The sequence below is a fragment of the Sorghum bicolor genome, chromosome 2 (genome assembly GCF_000003195.3).
Source record: "Sorghum bicolor cultivar BTx623 chromosome 2, Sorghum_bicolor_NCBIv3, whole genome shotgun sequence".
Lineage (NCBI taxonomy): Eukaryota > Viridiplantae > Streptophyta > Magnoliopsida > Poales > Poaceae > Sorghum > Sorghum bicolor.
Genome location: NC_012871.2, coordinates 59647839 through 59664512, shown reverse-complemented (window position 1 = coordinate 59664512; position 16674 = coordinate 59647839). Strand labels below are relative to the sequence as shown.

The 16674-nt window shown below is 51.8% G+C and overlaps 2 protein-coding genes across 2 annotated transcripts; both read left to right on the top strand.

Moving 5' to 3' along the window:
* Positions 4059–8749, top strand: LOC8060267 (putrescine hydroxycinnamoyltransferase 1). Its single transcript, XM_002462354.2, has 2 exons — positions 4059–4600; positions 7560–8749. Exons 1-2 carry the CDS (start codon positions 4154–4156, stop codon positions 8412–8414), a joined length of 1302 nt encoding a protein of 433 aa, XP_002462399.1. The 5' UTR covers positions 4059–4153; the 3' UTR covers positions 8415–8749.
* Positions 14193–16338, top strand: LOC8060265 (hydroxycinnamoyltransferase 4). The gene is made up of 2 exons (XM_002462352.2): positions 14193–14964; positions 15306–16338. The coding sequence occupies exons 1-2, from the start codon at positions 14494–14496 to the stop codon at positions 16194–16196; spliced, it is 1362 nt and encodes a 453-aa protein (XP_002462397.1). The 5' UTR covers positions 14193–14493; the 3' UTR covers positions 16197–16338.

The window sequence follows — 16674 nt, the reverse complement described above, 5'->3', positions numbered from 1 at the left end:
AACTTGCGTCCGAGACCCTGGGGGGTCGGGCGAGTCGGACCTTGCGTCCGAGGCCTTGAGGGGTCGGGCGAGTCGGAACTTGCGTCCGAGGCCCTGAGGGGTCGGGCGAGTCGGAACTTGCGTCCGAGGCCCTGAGGGGCCGGGACGAGTTGGAACTTGCGTCCGAGGCCCTGAGGGGTCGGGACGAGTTGAATGAACTGAGGCCCGTACCCCGGTGATTGTGGTTAGTATGTTTTTTGCGTTTTTTCATTGCTCTGATTTGGGTATCCCTCATTATGGTACCCGACATACGGTGACCCAACGGTGGGGTACTTACGGCGGGCCTCGACGGGGCGCTCTGGGGCGGGCTTGAGCCACCAAAGCACTACTGGCTAGAAATCCCGACATACGATGGCTCCATCGACCCTCTCAACTGGCTCAATCAATGTGACCAGTTCTTCAGGGGCCAGTGCATGCCGGTGTCCAATCGCACATGGCTCGGTTCCTATCATCTTCATGGCGTTGCGCAGACATGGTACTACGCCCTCAAGAAGGACGAGGGTATGCCTACCTAGCAACGCTTTAAGGAGCTCTGCAATCTTCGTTTTGGGCCAGCGGTTCGTGGCACCTGATTATCTAAGCTAGCGCGACGGTTCAGGACTATCCGATCGCTTCAACGCGGTGTTGTGTCATGCCCACAATCTGTCCGCCCCACAAAAGGCGGAACTCTTTGTGGGCGGCTTATCGGAGCACATTAAGGTCGACGTCAAGTTGAGGGAGCCACAGGACCTTCAGACAGCCATGTACCTCGCTCGGGCGTTTGAGCATCGTGTCGCGGCTACCTTGTTGGTCCCTGCCCAGCAAACCACTTCGCTTCCTCAGTGCCAACAATTGGCACTACCTGTACCCGCTGCAGAGGCGCGTGCTCCTGACCCATCCGCAGCCATACCTCCATTGTCTGCCCCACAACAGGCTCCGGCGCTGGCAACATTTCACTGCCTGACGCCAGCCTAGATGCTCGAGCGTCGTCGTCAGGGGTTGTGCTTCAACTACGATGAGTCGTACGTGCGCGGTTGGACGATGACGATGCAAGGAGGCCCTCCAGGCGGCTCTAGAAGGCCCTTTTCTGTTGATGCTACATGGGAGCCGCTGCAGCAGTTCTCCTGGTCCTCTATCCCGATTTACAACTCGAGGACGAGCTGTTTGTCCAGGCGGAGAGAGATGTTATGGCCGGCGTATGATTAATGGGCTGATACCCTTGCCCAGTTATCTTTATAAGTTCAGTTATCTTTGTATTTGCAATTTATATTAGTCCCAGATAGGTTATTAGCAAAATAGGTGGAGTAGAAAAGACATAAATATCTGTAAACTTTATTGATACAATCAAGCAAGAGCAATCATATTTACTCGGCTTCTTTTATGGAGCTGGAAGACTTTTAGCCTAACCCTAGCCGCCACCTCTTCTCCCTCGCGCACAGCCACGGTGTTCAAGCGCCGTCCTCCTCCTCACTCTCCGGCAATTCATCGCTACAACCTCCAAACCCTAGCTGGTAGGATTCTGTCCTACCAGTACTACAACTGTACACGTCGCTACTTTTCTTTTTATAACGCTCTCACACAGAGCTGACTTCTCAACAAGAAGAGGAAAAATTGGCCAGCGGATGGGCTGTCCAGAGGGGACCTGCTTAAACAAAAGCACAACTGCACGAGTAAACGGACGACCACCAATCGAACATAGGCTGATGCATGCACGGCACAACGGCTCATCCAACTGACAGTGGCTACACGAACCCGATTCTTGTAGCTTCGTCCATTGACAATGGCCATGGTGCTCTTAAACAGTTTCCAACTGCAATTTGATCGAATATCTGTGATTCTGTGGATCGTTTATACTACCATAAACGGAGAATGAAGGCGCCCGGCCTGCCGTCCATTCCCAGACATTTTTTGTTCAGAGATGCTGAGGAGTGACCAAGCAGACTGATGGCTGCCGTCCAAGTTGCGCCCTGCTAAAATGCAGAGAATGAGAGAACATGGCTTTAATTAATAACCCTGGTCCTTGTATTGTTCTACTGGCAGTGGGGCTGCAAGAATATTGTGATCGATCGACAAATATTCCAAATCCGAATTGGATTTACATATTGTATATACAGGTACGTTCTGCGATAGCAGCCGCAAGCCCGTGCGTACGTCAGTGCCTATGACCATCATATATTTTTTCTGAATGAGGTTGGATGCACAAAATTACGATTTGACTTATGGGAGACGTCATCGTGTACACGCGCAAGCAACAGATGGATTTTTATACATTAGCGTGTTGGACGACGATCGGGTGATCGGAGCCGCCACTTTCACTCCCTGTGAAACGCATTTTCACGTGTTTGACATGTTTGGTCACCTGACGCATTTTCAGGCAACATATTGTGCACTAGCTTTATCCGCAGAATTCATGGACTCCCGGTACATTCCACGTCGGCGACACACACACCACCTTGTGCGCGCTGTTCTGCAGCGTAGATAACCTCAGCAGCGGCGACACACTCGGAAGAGCAAGGTGGGGAAGGCGCATGGAACGAACGGGAAAGTTGCCGACAAAAAGCCGCATCACTCCAGTGTCCAGATAAGGGGCTACCTACACGCAAAACCCCCATATATGCTGCCGCGCTCCCGACAAGCGCACAAGCGTTTCCACGGGGCCAACCGTAGTTTAACCCTTGTTAACCACAAACATAGCCACGTGCGTTGTCGTGCGGGACTAACACATGATTTAATTACTTATATAGAGGGACGAGGGTCTGAACATCTATGTAAAATTTATTGATCTTCTTGGACGTAACGAATATTTTCTCGGTTTCAAAAAAAAAAAAAAAAAAAAACGAATATTTTCTCGACAAAGATGTATAATTATATATTTATGTGATTATGTCATCGAGAGAAAAAACTATTATTCTGTCTGTTCTTTTAAGGCACAATTTGGTACGATATGATCTTATAAATTACACTTTAACCGTCATTTTTTTATATATTATATTATTTGTATTTACAAATATATATATATATATACCAAGTTTATGTTATACAATAATTAAAATGTGTTAGTTAAATTATAAGTCAAAGGTTTTAAAGTTTAAATCTTAATATCCGTGCACCTCATCAACGAGAATGGAGGTAGCATAAATTAATGTTAATAGATGACGTGGTATGCTATTGTGAATAACTAATACAGTATCTTTGGTTTGAGGAGCCACTCCGTCCAAGATAAGGTAATGCTAGTATCATGAGTTCATTCCTCAAATTTGGTCCAATAGCTCTATTTCTCATACTAGTACGTACTAATTATTAGCTCGTGAGGATTGATTAAGATGCATCAACCTATTTTATTCCACAAACCAAATAGAAGATAGGGAATGAATAGACGACGAACTAACTCATTCGTTAAATCAAACACCCTGATGCACAATATTAGGTGAATGATACCTTGCCAATGTGTACTCTCTATTCTAAAATAAATGTCATTTTGGGTTATGTGCAGGTAAAAAAGATTGAAGTTTGATTAGATATATAAAAACAATAGCAATATTACTATCATTAAATAAGTTTATTATAAAGACATACTCAACAATTAATAAATAATACTTGTTATGCATATAAATATATTTTCCTATATGTTTGGCTAAAATTAAAAGTTTTGGCTTTTCGATAAATGAAAATCACACTTATTCTAAGATGAAAGGAGAGTATTATTATAATTTCATATGCTACAGAGCTATGTTTCTAACTTATAGTGCACAGATGAGACAGACAACTTATATATGTGTATATCAAAATAAAATATCTAATGAAATTTAGAACTATAAGATGTATAGATATATAGACATAGCATAGATATACATACTACTCGAGTTACCACGGAGACGAGCAACAAGCCGGACTACCACAACGTCTTTCTCGTTTCCTCCATGTGGCGTCGCACGTGAGAGCGATTAGCCTCAGCCGTCAGATTAGTGGATGTGGATCAACATCACATACTCCACGCCAATTAGCCAATTAATAATAACCCCCCATCCCCTTCCCATCCTCTCTTTATAAACCATCACCTCCCTCCACAGCGCGCCGCTCGAGCACACAGCTGCAGACCAGAGAGACGCACACAAATCAGAGCGGGGGGGCGAGGATGAAGGTGGAGGTGGTGGAGACGACGCTGGTGCCGCCGAGCGAGGCGACGCCGCGGCACGCGCTGTGGCTGTCCAACCTGGACCTGGCGGTGCCCAAGACCCACACGCCGCTCGTCTACTACTACCCGAGGCCGCCCGACCCCGACCCCGAGCCCGACGCCGACGCGCCCGCCGGGGAGGGGTCGTTCTTCGACCCGGCGCGCCTGCGGGAGGCGCTCGCCAGCGCGCTGGTGGCGTTCTACCCGCTGGCGGGGCGGCTCGTGGTCGGCCAGGGCGGGCGGATCGAGATCGACTGCACCGGCGAGGGCGCGCTGTTCGTCGTCGCGCGCGCCGACTTCACCGGGGACGACATGTTCAGGGACTTCGAGCCGTCCCCCGAGGCGCGCCGCCTGCTCGTGCCCTTCGCCGAATCCGGCGACCCGCCCTGCGTGCTCGCCATGGTCCAGGTCCGTGCGCGCCGGCCGCCTGCCTTCCCTTGGCTCCTTGCTCTGACCTCTGATTGCTTCACGCCTTCACCCTTTGCTTGCTGAATCAAAATCACCACGGGGTCTACGTGTTCGTTTTTCAGTTTTTCACCGTCGTAATCCCGGTTCATATAATTAATTAAACTGTCCTTCCTGCCGCCTTCCGTTTCTTTTTTATCTCGCGGTCGCGGCACGTTGGTCCGTAAATAAAAAAGATGAAAAAACAAATCGGGGGTCAGAAGACGCCTAGGACGAGGACGAGGCTAGAACCTTAGGATAATTCAACTGCTGGCTCGTGGGGCCCCTTGATCTCGTGTCGCTATGATCGTAGGGCCCACCAGGACAGCGTGTGTACACAGGACGAAGTGGGGCACGCTGGTGGTCGGACACTCGTACTCGTAGTACAAAGGACGTGTCGAGCGACGGATGCTCCCAGAAGCTTTACTTGTATAAAACCCTGCCAAATTGAATAATTACATTTCTTTTATCTAGGAATCGTTTACTCGTAGATTCGCGACAGGTTCGTGTTGAAAAGCTTTTTTTTTTTCTTTTTGCTGGAAACCAAAAGAGCGTGGCGGATATGCCGCAAACTCACCGGTCACGGCAAGCAGTCTCGCCTGCCCCGGGCGATGCCGGCCGTGGAGTCCCGTTTTTCCATGGGAGATGTCTCGGAACCCGCCGTCCAGTGCATTGGCGCGACACAAGGCGACGAGCAAGAATCACGCGACGCTATGAAACCGATTCCCGCCCACGTCACTTGGGCCCGCGTTGCTCGGTCCGAGCCGTGGACGGGCTCGACCTGGGCGACGACCCGAGGCCGGCTGCTCGAACCAGCAGGCACGTTATTTACGGCCCTACCGCCTACGGAATGGACTTCCTCGCATGCAGTTGACTTTTGTTTTAGGCCGTTTCGTAGATTTATTAGGTTATTATTATTATTATTGATGAGAAGAGCAGTTGGATGAACATCCAACCGACGAGAGCACATGGTCCCTGTACAGTTTCCCCGGGTTTTCTGCTAGGGCTTTGTTTAGTTCACCCCAAAATTCAAAAAGTTTTCAAGATTCCCTGTCACATCGAATCTTGCGACACATGCATGAAGTATTGAATATAGACGAAAACAAAAACTAATTATACAGTTTGTCTATAAATCGCGAGACGAATCTTTTGATCCTAGTTAGTTTATGATTGGACAATATTTGTTAAATAAAAACGAAAGTGCTACAATAGCGAAATCCGAAATTTTTTTTTTAACTAAACAAGCCCTAGGACTGGTAGGCCATTCGTGATTCTCAGCGAGACTACTGCTGCTAGCTGCTCAGGACAAAAGGACGGCTCGGGGGGTCAATAATTTGCGAGGCGGTCGGTGTAACGAGCTGTTAGCTATGCAGTCATCAGACATCAGTAGTACTAGTACTCACTCGGTGTACGCACACTTTGACGGTGGGTGATCGTGACAGCCAACGAATGTCAAGTAGCACTCCCAGTTCCCCCTTGTGACTGAGAGATTATTTTCCACTGTTAAAAGATTCGTTTGGTTCACCGAAAGCGGTAAGATGGGGAGTTTACTAAAAGTGTTGGGCATGGGAACACCATCGCCCAAAACACTCCTGATTAGGACGCACAATTTGCTCATAAATTAACGATACGAAGTAAACAGCAGCGCTTGTTATTGTAGTCTCTGTGCATTTTTCTTTCACCAAAGGAAAAAAAAAAAACACGCAGCGAAAGGCAAACTAATCAAGTAGTAGTAGTAATCATGCACATGCGTGCAACCCTCCAACTCGTATCTATCCGCAATTCTCTGTGTGCCAGATCACATCCCCCATGCATAGAGCTTCTAGACTGATCTAATCATTGAGATGAACATAGCTGTGATTCCCTGCCTCCCTGGCCTTCCTTCCTTATCCCTTTGCCCCGAATGCGACTGCCTCGCTTTACCTCGCACCTGGACGGGCCAAGCTTTGCTTCACGGATCAGGTGGAATTCTGGATGTGCTTTTGCAGACGTGCTCGCTCCGCTCAAACGGAATTGAAAAACAAAAACAAAATTCCTTGCCACCCCAGAACTGTCATGATCGATAGTGCCATCGATCTCAGCCAAACCAAAAAACAAACGAACAAACAAACGAGAACGAAAACAAAATCCTTCCCACGCCAGAACTGTCAGCGATAGATTGCGACGGCGATGCTAATGTGTCGTCGAATCGATCAGAATCGCCGCTGCCGTGTGTGCGTGGCCGGCGCCGGTATGGGGATGGGGATGCCCCTACGGCGCCACGAAGCGCCGCGCCGTCGTTGATGGATGCCTGACAGTGACAACGAGGTACTAGCTGCTTATCGCAGCATGGATGGTCTGCCCGTGGCCGATGTTTTCAAGATGTTTGCAAATTGGCCTAGCGATTGCTGTCATGGTGCGAGCTCAAGCTTCGATTTGGATCCTCGGGCGGTGGACTATAACGGGCAACCGTTATGTACAGAGAAAGAGACAGAATGATGCGATCGGTTGGCACACCTTTGTTGACAATTTGGAGGGTGGAGTATACCCTGTTATTTTGTCTTGTTTGCCTCTGCGTTTTAAAGATAAGTGTGTGATTAGAGGGTGTCTTTTTTTTTTATCTTACCATCATAAGGCTTTTAGTAGTAGATAAGTTCAGAGCTTGGCGGCTGCAACTTGCAAGTCAAATCACCTTTGGCGCTCCGAACAAATTGGGACCCTCTTTGAGTGCCGAGTTTTTGCTATTTATTTAACTGAAGAAAGATAGTACAATAGATGGAACAATTTAGGATCTGCTGTCGTCTGGAAATCTGTTCTGCATTCATCTGCTGCTTTTGGTGGGCAGATCGAAAAATAATTAAAAGCTGGTGTCGTGTGGAGTCGGAACATCATCATTCATCAGAATATAATGTAATAACCAGGACAAAAACCTGATCTTTTGCAGGTGACCTTCCTCAAGTGCGGCGGCGTGGCCGTGGGCACGGGCATGCACCACGTCACGATGGACGGCGCGGGCGCGATCCAGTTCATCCGGGCGTGGACGGCGCTGGCGCGCGGGGAGTCCCCCACGTGGGCGCCGTCCCACGACCGGACGCTCCTCCGCGCGCGCTCCCCGCCGCACGTGCCCTTCGAGCACCCGGTCTACTCGCCGGCCTACCTCAACGGGTCCCCGCGTCCCTTCGTGACGCGCGTCTACACCGTCCCGCCCAAGCTCCTGGCGGGCATCCGGTCGCGGTGCGCGCCGGGGGCGTCCACGTACTGCGCGGTGACCGCGCACCTGTGGCGCGCCATGTGCGTGGCGCGTGCGCTCCCCGCCGACGGCGAGACGCGGCTCCGCGTGCCCGCCAACGTCCGGCAGCGGCTCCGGCCGCCGCTCCCGGCCACCTACTTCGGCAACGCCATCGTGCGGGACCTGGTGACCGTGAAGGTGGGCGACGTGCTGTCGCAGCCGCTCGGGTTCGTGGCGGACCGGATCAAGCGCGCCGTGTCCCGCGTCGACGACGCCTTGGTGCGCTCCGTCGTCGACTACCTGGAGCTGGAGGCCGAGAAGGGCAACCAGGCGGCGCGCGGGCAGTTCATGCCGGAGTCCGACCTCTGGGTCGTCAGCTGGCTCGGCATGCCCATCCACGACGCCGACTTCGGCTGGGGCCGCCCCGGGTTCGTGGCGCCCGCGCAGATGTTCGGCAGCGGCACGGCCTATGTGACGCAGGGCTACGACAAGGACGACCCCATCAACGTCCTCTTCGCGCTCGAGCCTGAGTACCTGCAGACCTTCGAGAAGGCATTCTACGGGGAGTGACCATGACCGTGACTGATCGACCAGCCATGGCGAGGTCTATAGAGGAGTGGGAGAGCCAGTCGTCCCGCTGTGGATGCGAAGTGATTGTGATGCCGCCGTGGTAACTTCCATCGGTTCGTGTGGAGAGTTGGTCCATGTGCATCGATCTGCTGGGGGCCTCTACTGTACTATATCGTAGTGCATGTTTCGAGATGCAACTCGATGCTTACCGTGACACTGTCTGGGTGGCTGTATAAGTGTGATAAGGCGCTTGGTTCCAGGTTTCTAGTATGCCAAGTCACCAAACACATTCTGTCCTAAATATCTACATAAAAAACTGAATGACAAATTGGAAATGCATGGCTGGCAAAGACAAATTGAAAATGACACATCACTGAGGTTTTTTGCATTTTGCACTGAGCGTTGCCGGTCGCCGCGTTGGTCGGCCACCCCAGGCCGAGAGCACGAACTAGCAACGTCAGTGTAGCGGCCTGTTCGCAAAAATAGGGGTGTAGCGGCCTGTTGTACACTTGTACACACGCTCGGCTTTCATGGGCTGCAGCGTTTGATATTTTCCACGGAAACTCTCTCAAATCAAATGGTCTGGGCTGAGATGTTCCTATCCATCTAGGCCCATCTACGAGCTCCGAGCGCAGAAAAATCTCAAACGCTGCAGCCTGCAGCTACTCGGCGACGGCGCGTTTGGTTTCGTGAGTCCGGGCTGGCCAGGCACGTGCAATGCGACGGGCTGTTGCACCTAAGCACCTTGTTAGCCTGGTCACGATGGGCCTGCATCATTGGGACAAGCCAGGCTCAAGTGGGAAGCAAACCAATCGCGCCCAAACTTAGGCTAATTTTCTTTGCAGTTTCTACCTGTATGCCATTACGAAAGATTGACCAAACTAGAAAGCCACTAAAAAGTTATTTCGCACCGCTGTGCCCAACTTCATCTTCGGCTATACCCGTGTGCCATTCCGTCCATTCTAAAGCCTAACGGCAGTTAAGTGGCCTGGCAATAGACTTGAATGCCCCTGAACTACTTGGTCTGGATAATAAATTTTTTTTGTCCCCAATGCCACTGGTAGAAAGAACAGACTGCCAACAAAATTTTTCGAAAACGTGTCGTAGGCTCGTATTGCTTTAAGAAGGAAAGGTTCAAAACACTCCTGAGGAACCGAGAGCGAGGTGCACTGGGTTACAACAGGCCACACGAACACAAATCACCGGCTAGAACGGTGCAGCTGTAGGAGAAAACTAAGTACAAACTAGTTGGCGCTACGGAAGAGGGAAGACGGACGCTAGAAGTCCCCTACGCGAGCAACGCGAACAGCGGCGCTAGCTTGCTGAAGCCGGCCGTGATGCAGTCCGCGGTCTCGTTCCGAATCCGAAGCAGCACCTGGGTGGTCGATTCGTTGAATCCATCAAGCCCGCGCGCAGCGAACGGGCCGTACCCGTAATGGCGCTGTCCGCGTCGGCGGCGTCGGCCGGCCGGGGGTCGCGCGCGGAGAAGGTGAGGACCGAAACGGGGACGGCGGGCTTCGACACCAACGGGGACGGCGGGCTGGACCGCAACGAGATGGCCGCGCTCGTCGTCGCCGTCAACCCGCGGTTCAAGTTCAGCGAGGACCAGATCTCCGCCATCCTCGACGAGGTGTTCCGCACCTACGCCGAGTTCATCCTCCCCGACGGCAGGGGCCTCTCCCTGCCGGGGCTGCTCCGCACCTACGACGACGGTGCCGGGGACGTCGACCGCGACTTCCTCGCGCTCTCCCTGCCCGCCGTCGACTCTGACGCCTCATCCCCGGAGATCGCCGCGGGGGACGCTGCCGCCCTCTCCTCCCCGCCCTCCGGAGCTGCCGCCGCAGCGTCGCTGCTCGACGACCACGCCAAGCCGCTCGGCGCCGGCGGCGCTCTGCCGTCGGTCAGCTCCCGCGCCGCGGCCGCCGCGCCGGCGTGGGCGACCTCCCCCAACCACGGCATCGCCTTCGACTCCTCATGGGGGCTCCTCGACGACCTGGAGATACTCGTCAAGCGCCTCCGCTCAAAGCAGCTGCGGAAGGGCTCCGTCGACGGAAGCGGCGGCGCCGGCAACAACAACTTCGACTCCTTCTCCGAGGCCGGGTGGTCCAGGGAGATCTCCAGCGCGGCGGATTCGGCATCCACCGCCGCTCCGTGGGACGAGACGAGCCGCGACTACCTCACCTTCGTCAAGGAACTCGCCGTGCTCCGCACGCGCGCCGACGCCTCCCGCTCGCGCGAGGAGGCCTTCGACAACCACATGGTCATCGGTTGGGCGCAGATGTGGCCATCGAGGCCGCTGACATCGTTCTGATGAAGAGCAGCGTTGAGGACGTGATCACGGCCATCGATCTCTCGCGCAAGACCCTCTCCAGGATCCAGCTGAACTACGTGTGGGCTCTGGGCTACAACGTCCTGGGCATGCCGATCGCCGCCGGCGTCCTGTTCCTGTTCACGGGCATCCGGCTACCTCCCTGGCTCGCCGGGGCATGCATGGCTCTGATCGCCGGCCTAATAAGACACGAGTCCATCTCATGCCAGGGCACTCAAGCTCCTGGGGAGCGCTCTCTTTGGCGTTGGGGAGCAGGAGCACCGAGCTGCTGAGAAACGGGCGGTTCCTTCAGCGCAGGTGAAAACCGAGCAGAGCTACCGGAAGGGTAAGAAGGACATTTTGTTACCTGGGACCCATGTGTCAGACCCTGTAAACGGAAGAAAATGGACGGAATGAGGACGGAATGGCACACGGATATAGCCGAAGATGAAGTTGGGCATAGCGGTGCGAAACAACTTTTCAGTGGCTTCCTGGTTTGGTCGATCTTTCATAATGACATACAGGTAAACGGCTCAAGGAAAAATGCCATTCGGTTTCCCTGAACTATCACCGGGGTTTACTAGTTTACGTTTTCTCGTCAAACTTTAGAGTTCAACACTAATTGAATTCTTTGTGGTTAAACTTACTCATCAGTCGTCTGATATTATTTTTGGTTCCCTATGTAGCTGCTGCTGTCTGGATGGGTGAGTGAAGACTGAATGGGTGGGCACCTGATGGAAGATGGATTTATTGGTCTCACTCTCACACACCGGCCGGCCGGCTCCGCATTTGTCGCAGGCAACCAAGATTCCCCTAGCTTTGTTGAAAATTAGAACGTCGTCTCGTCTCGCGCGAGAGTGACGCCACGACAACGGCTCGCACAGGTGGCGATATATGGCACATGGGCAGTGTGTTTAGAGTGTGTTGTTAGATGACAGTACTACCCTCCCTTAGGAGGCCAAAGATGAAGCTGAAAACTGAAAATCTTCTTTGAACATGAACGCCACGTCAGTCATCTGAGAGAGCTGCGGCGGCGGACAGTAGATACGTGCCACTGCGTCAAAGAGGAGTAGGAAACCGGACACTGCTGGAGCCGGAAATAGAGGAATATATCAAACATGGAAGAGGATCGGTTAGCTTTAGGTCTTGTTTAGTTTAAAAAATTTCAAGATTTCCCGTCACATTGAATTTTACGACATATGCATGGAGTATTAAATATAGATGAAAACAAAAACTAATTACACAGTTTGCCCGTAAATCGCAAGATGAATCTTTTAAACTTAGTTAGTCTATGATTGGATAATATTTGCCAAATAAAAATGAAAGTGCTACAGTGTCCAAAAAAATCCAAAATTTTAGAAACTGAACAAGGCCTTAATTTGCCGTCGTCACGCGCATGTCGATGTTGCTGACGACCGACAAGAGACTGAACGCCGCAATGGTATACATGCCCGAATGGACCGTCTAGGCATGGCAAGGCACTGGCACGACGAAGCACGGCACGGCGGGGCACGGCATGATCCTTGCTGTTGTTGGCTCTCGGCTTGTGCTTCGTCGTACCAGAGTTTGGTTGGGTAAACCCACGTAGTTGCACTTGCACCTGAGCATCTGTTAGGAAATGTGTGATTGTGAGATCCGAATTTCTAAGATAATATTAGGGTCTACTTTACATACCTATAGATCCAAGATTATATTCAACCAAGATCATTTGTAAACAAATAGCAAAATAGTTTGAACATTTGTGTTTAATCTAAATAAAATAATAACAAAATTACTCAACCGAAAATCTTTAATATCTAACCCACTACTCTCGCTCCAAGAGTTTCTAAAGCTGCGTCTTTAAAAATTGATCTAGACCTGTATGTGCGTAATATGGTCTCACTGAAACTTTGATCTAAATGCCTAAAACTTCCGACCAATATTTTCCTTATCTGCATATGCTCTGCTAAGTTATTTCTGTTTTTTCTTTAAGAGAATTGAACAATCTAACTTAACTAAATCTTTTTTAAGCCAATAATTTAATAGGAAAGCTGTCGACTATATTCAAGTAGGAGAAAACCTAGGCAAAGCAAAAAACAACCGAGCAACAAGACAATCTAAGTTGTTTCTGTTTTTTCAATAAGAGAATTGAACAATCTAATAACTAAATCTCTTTTTAGCAAATCGGATAGGAGAGGTGTGGACTATATTCAAATAAGAGAAATGAACCTACGCAAAAACAACCGAGCAACAAGACAAATCTAATTAAATCACGTCTTGGTTTAGGTACTATATAGCTTATCATATGTGCGTACGCTTTGTTTGCGGATGCTGCCGTGATGAGACAAAAACATCACTATGTCATCATGGACGGAGCCACGGAGGAGGGTTTGGACGTTTGGTGGGGGATACATGCGCATATGAACGCAACAACGCCCACTGTTCCTGCCTCGATCGATTTCACGCCGGCGCCAATGCTGAGCACAGCTCCGATCCGTAAGCACACGCTCGTGTGTCGAGTGCGCCTGGTGAGCAGTGCTACGTACAAAAGAATTCTCAGGTAGGCGTAGGTCACTGTGGATGGGGAAGAGGGTTTGGTGGTGATGAACCACTCAACCACACAGCTAATAACGTATACTGTGGCAGACACAGCACGGGTTAAGCCTGAAAGATCGAGTGAGAGTACTGAAACGACGACGATGGCCGGCCGATGTAGGGCTCTCATCATGAACGGTCAAGAAATTAAATTAACGGCGGAACCTCGGCCGGCCCTAGACTTGGTTAGCTAGCTAGTCTCGATCGACGATCGGGTATCGCGTCAGGTGGCCAACCAAGCTCCGATCCAGTGTGTACTGTAGATTATTGGCAGTTGGCACTTTCTTGCCAGTGTCACGTTTATATATAGGTCTTGTTTAGTTCGCAAAAAATTTCAAGATTCTCTGTCACATCAAATTTTGCGGAAACATATATACATGGAGTATTAAATTTAGATGAAAATAAAAACTAATTACACAGTTTGTCTGTAAAGCGACATAAATCTTTTGACCCTAATTAGTTTATGATTGGACAATATTTGTCACAAACAAACGAAAGTGCTACAATAGCCAAAATCCAAAATTTTTGACAACTAAACAATGCCATAGTCCCCGATGGAACTACTCACTCCACAGTTTGGATGTGAAGTTTCCCGGTGATAGGACGAAAGATACGTCTTAACAATGTCAAGCATATGTGTGGCCATCAAAATCTGCAAGAGTACATGTGTTGATTCTTCCCTACCACCAGATAAGCACTATCCCAACCGAAGGCTTGGTCTCAGCCTCTATCACGGCATGTGCAGTAACTTTGGGTATTTATTCATCATGCTGATGATATACCCTAGACATTTTATATTTAAAACATATATTATACAAACAGAAACGCTCATACACACACACACGCGCACACACGTCTCCTACAAACAAACTAACGTCACACAGCATTCTATATTCATCGACAGCGGCTACGACTACGAGAGATGGGACAATGAAGACCGGCAAACTGTGATTGCACCTTGAAACCATGATGCAATGCAAGCACAGTCGACTGATCAACAACTCCAGGACTTATAACTTATTACTTATGATTTTCTGCTACCAAACCCACATCGCAGCCCCTACTACAAATCCCAGCCCCTACCTTTGGACGGAGTCGCTGCACTCACTTCACGCACCACACTAGAAAAGGCCCTATCGATCACAGAGGCCAAAACGCCTGAACAAGAGCGAGCCACAGCTAGACATCCTCCGACCGATGGCCGTTGAGGTCGTCACCTCCGAGCTGGTGGCGCCGAGCGAGACCACGCCGCGGCGCGCGCTCTGGCTGTCCAACCTCGACCTCGCCGCGCGGAACGGCTACACCCCGACGGTCTACTTCTTCCGCCGCCGCTGTCCCCAGCCCCAGGACGGCAGCGGCGGCGACGACGACGACCGGGCTCCTCAGCAGCCGAGCCCGGACTTCTTCTCGGCCGACGTGCTGCGTGCGGCGCTGGCCGCCGCGCTGGTCCAGTTCTACCCGTTTGCCGGCCGCCTACGCGCGGGCCGCGACGACGACGGGCGCGCCGAGATCGACTGCAACGCCGCGGGCGCGCTCTTCGTCGTCGCGCGTTCCGCCGCCGCGCTCGAGGACTTCGACGGCTTCGCGCCGTCCAAGGCCATGAACGACACGTTCGTGCCGAAATACGACTCCACGGCCGGCCCCGACGCACCGTTGCTCCTGCTTCAGGTTGCTGGATGCGCTGATGACTTTCCGTTGGTTCCAACACACCACTTTTCTCTGGATAGAGTTTGTGCCTTTTGCGTCGAGTGCTTTTTTTTTTAACGATTATTAACCTAACGAATGACGTGAAATGGGATAGATTACGTAATAACGAAAGAACTTGACACTTTATTACGTAATAACCGATAGTACCATAAGGATGAACAGAATGATTCATCAACGAGATAAAGATCGTGGCCAAGGTGAAACGAAGTTGGTTTTTTGAGGAATAAAACGAAGTTGGTTTGGGTCGGCTTTACCAACCATATGGTTAACTCAGATCAGGCGCCTGTCTCCTCCACTCGCAGGTCACCTTCTTCAGGTGCGGCGGCGTGACGCTCGGCACGGCCATGCACCCCTTCGTCATCGACGGCCGCAGCGCCTTCCACTTCATCCGGACGTGGGCCAGCATCGCCCGTGGAGACACCGCCGCCGCCGCCGTGCCCCCGTCGCTTGACCGCACGCCCCTCCGGGCGCGCCCACTGCCGACGGTCCTCTTCGACCACACCTACGAGTACGGCGGCCGCACCTCCAGGCCACCGACGACAGGAGGCAACAACAAGGCGGCGGAGTACGCCAGCGCGATCCTCCGCGTGACCGGCGCGCAGGCCGCCGCGCTCCGTGCCCGCGCGGGCGCGGTGTCCACCTTCCGCGCGCTGGTGGCGCACGTCTGGCGGTGCGCGTGCGCGGCGCGCGCGCTGGCTCCCGACGCCGAGTCCCGGCTCTACACGATGGTGGACATGCGCGCCCGCCTGTCGCCGCCGCTGCCGGACGCCTTCTTCGGCAACGCGGTGGCGCGCACCTCCGTGTCCGCCGTCGTCGGCGACCTCCTGGCCAACCCGCTGGGTTTCGGCGCGCGTCGGCTCCGCGCGGCGACGGGGCACGGGGACGAGTACGCGCGGTCGCTGCTGGACTACCTGGAGACGGCCGACCTGGCGGCGCTGCCGCGCGGTGGACTCGCCGGCACGGACCTGCGCGTGATCAGCTGGCTGGGGATGCCGTCCTACGACGCGGACTTCGGGTGGGGAGAGCCGGCGCTGCTGGCGCCGGCGCTCATGTACTACCCGGGGTTCGTGTACCTGTTGAACTGCCCCGGCAACGGCAAGGGCGGCGGTGTCGCGGTGGCCGTCGCGCTGGAGCCCGAACGCATGGAGCGGTTCAAGGAGCTCTTCTTCGAGGAGCTGGCCGCGCTGGAGTGAGCTTGAGCGTGAGGCAATAGATTCATGTGTACGCTTAACTTGCACTTTATGCACCCGTTAATATGTCTATATCTATCGATATATTTATCTTTGTATCTAAAATTCTAATATCAAAAACGAAAATTCTCAGCCAGCGTGCCCACTCTACACATTGCACATCATCCATTCCGATCCTACTCTCCTTCACTTGCTTCTACAGTACGTCATAGTCTCTATGCCAAGCTTGGTTGGATAGTATGAGTCTATGAAAAAAAACTGTGTGAGAATTTTACCAATTACTGTATATATGAATGTGTTCGACACCAATATATAGTTGAGCATGTGTAGAATATATTGCAGGCATCACTATCGGAAATCTTATCTTTGCCAAGCCGGGGCGGAGCTAGAGAAATATTGAGAGGGGTGCGGTAGTAGCGGTAATAGTGCTTATCATTTACCAAAATATAGGAAAGGGTGCTACAACTACAAACAAAAGATT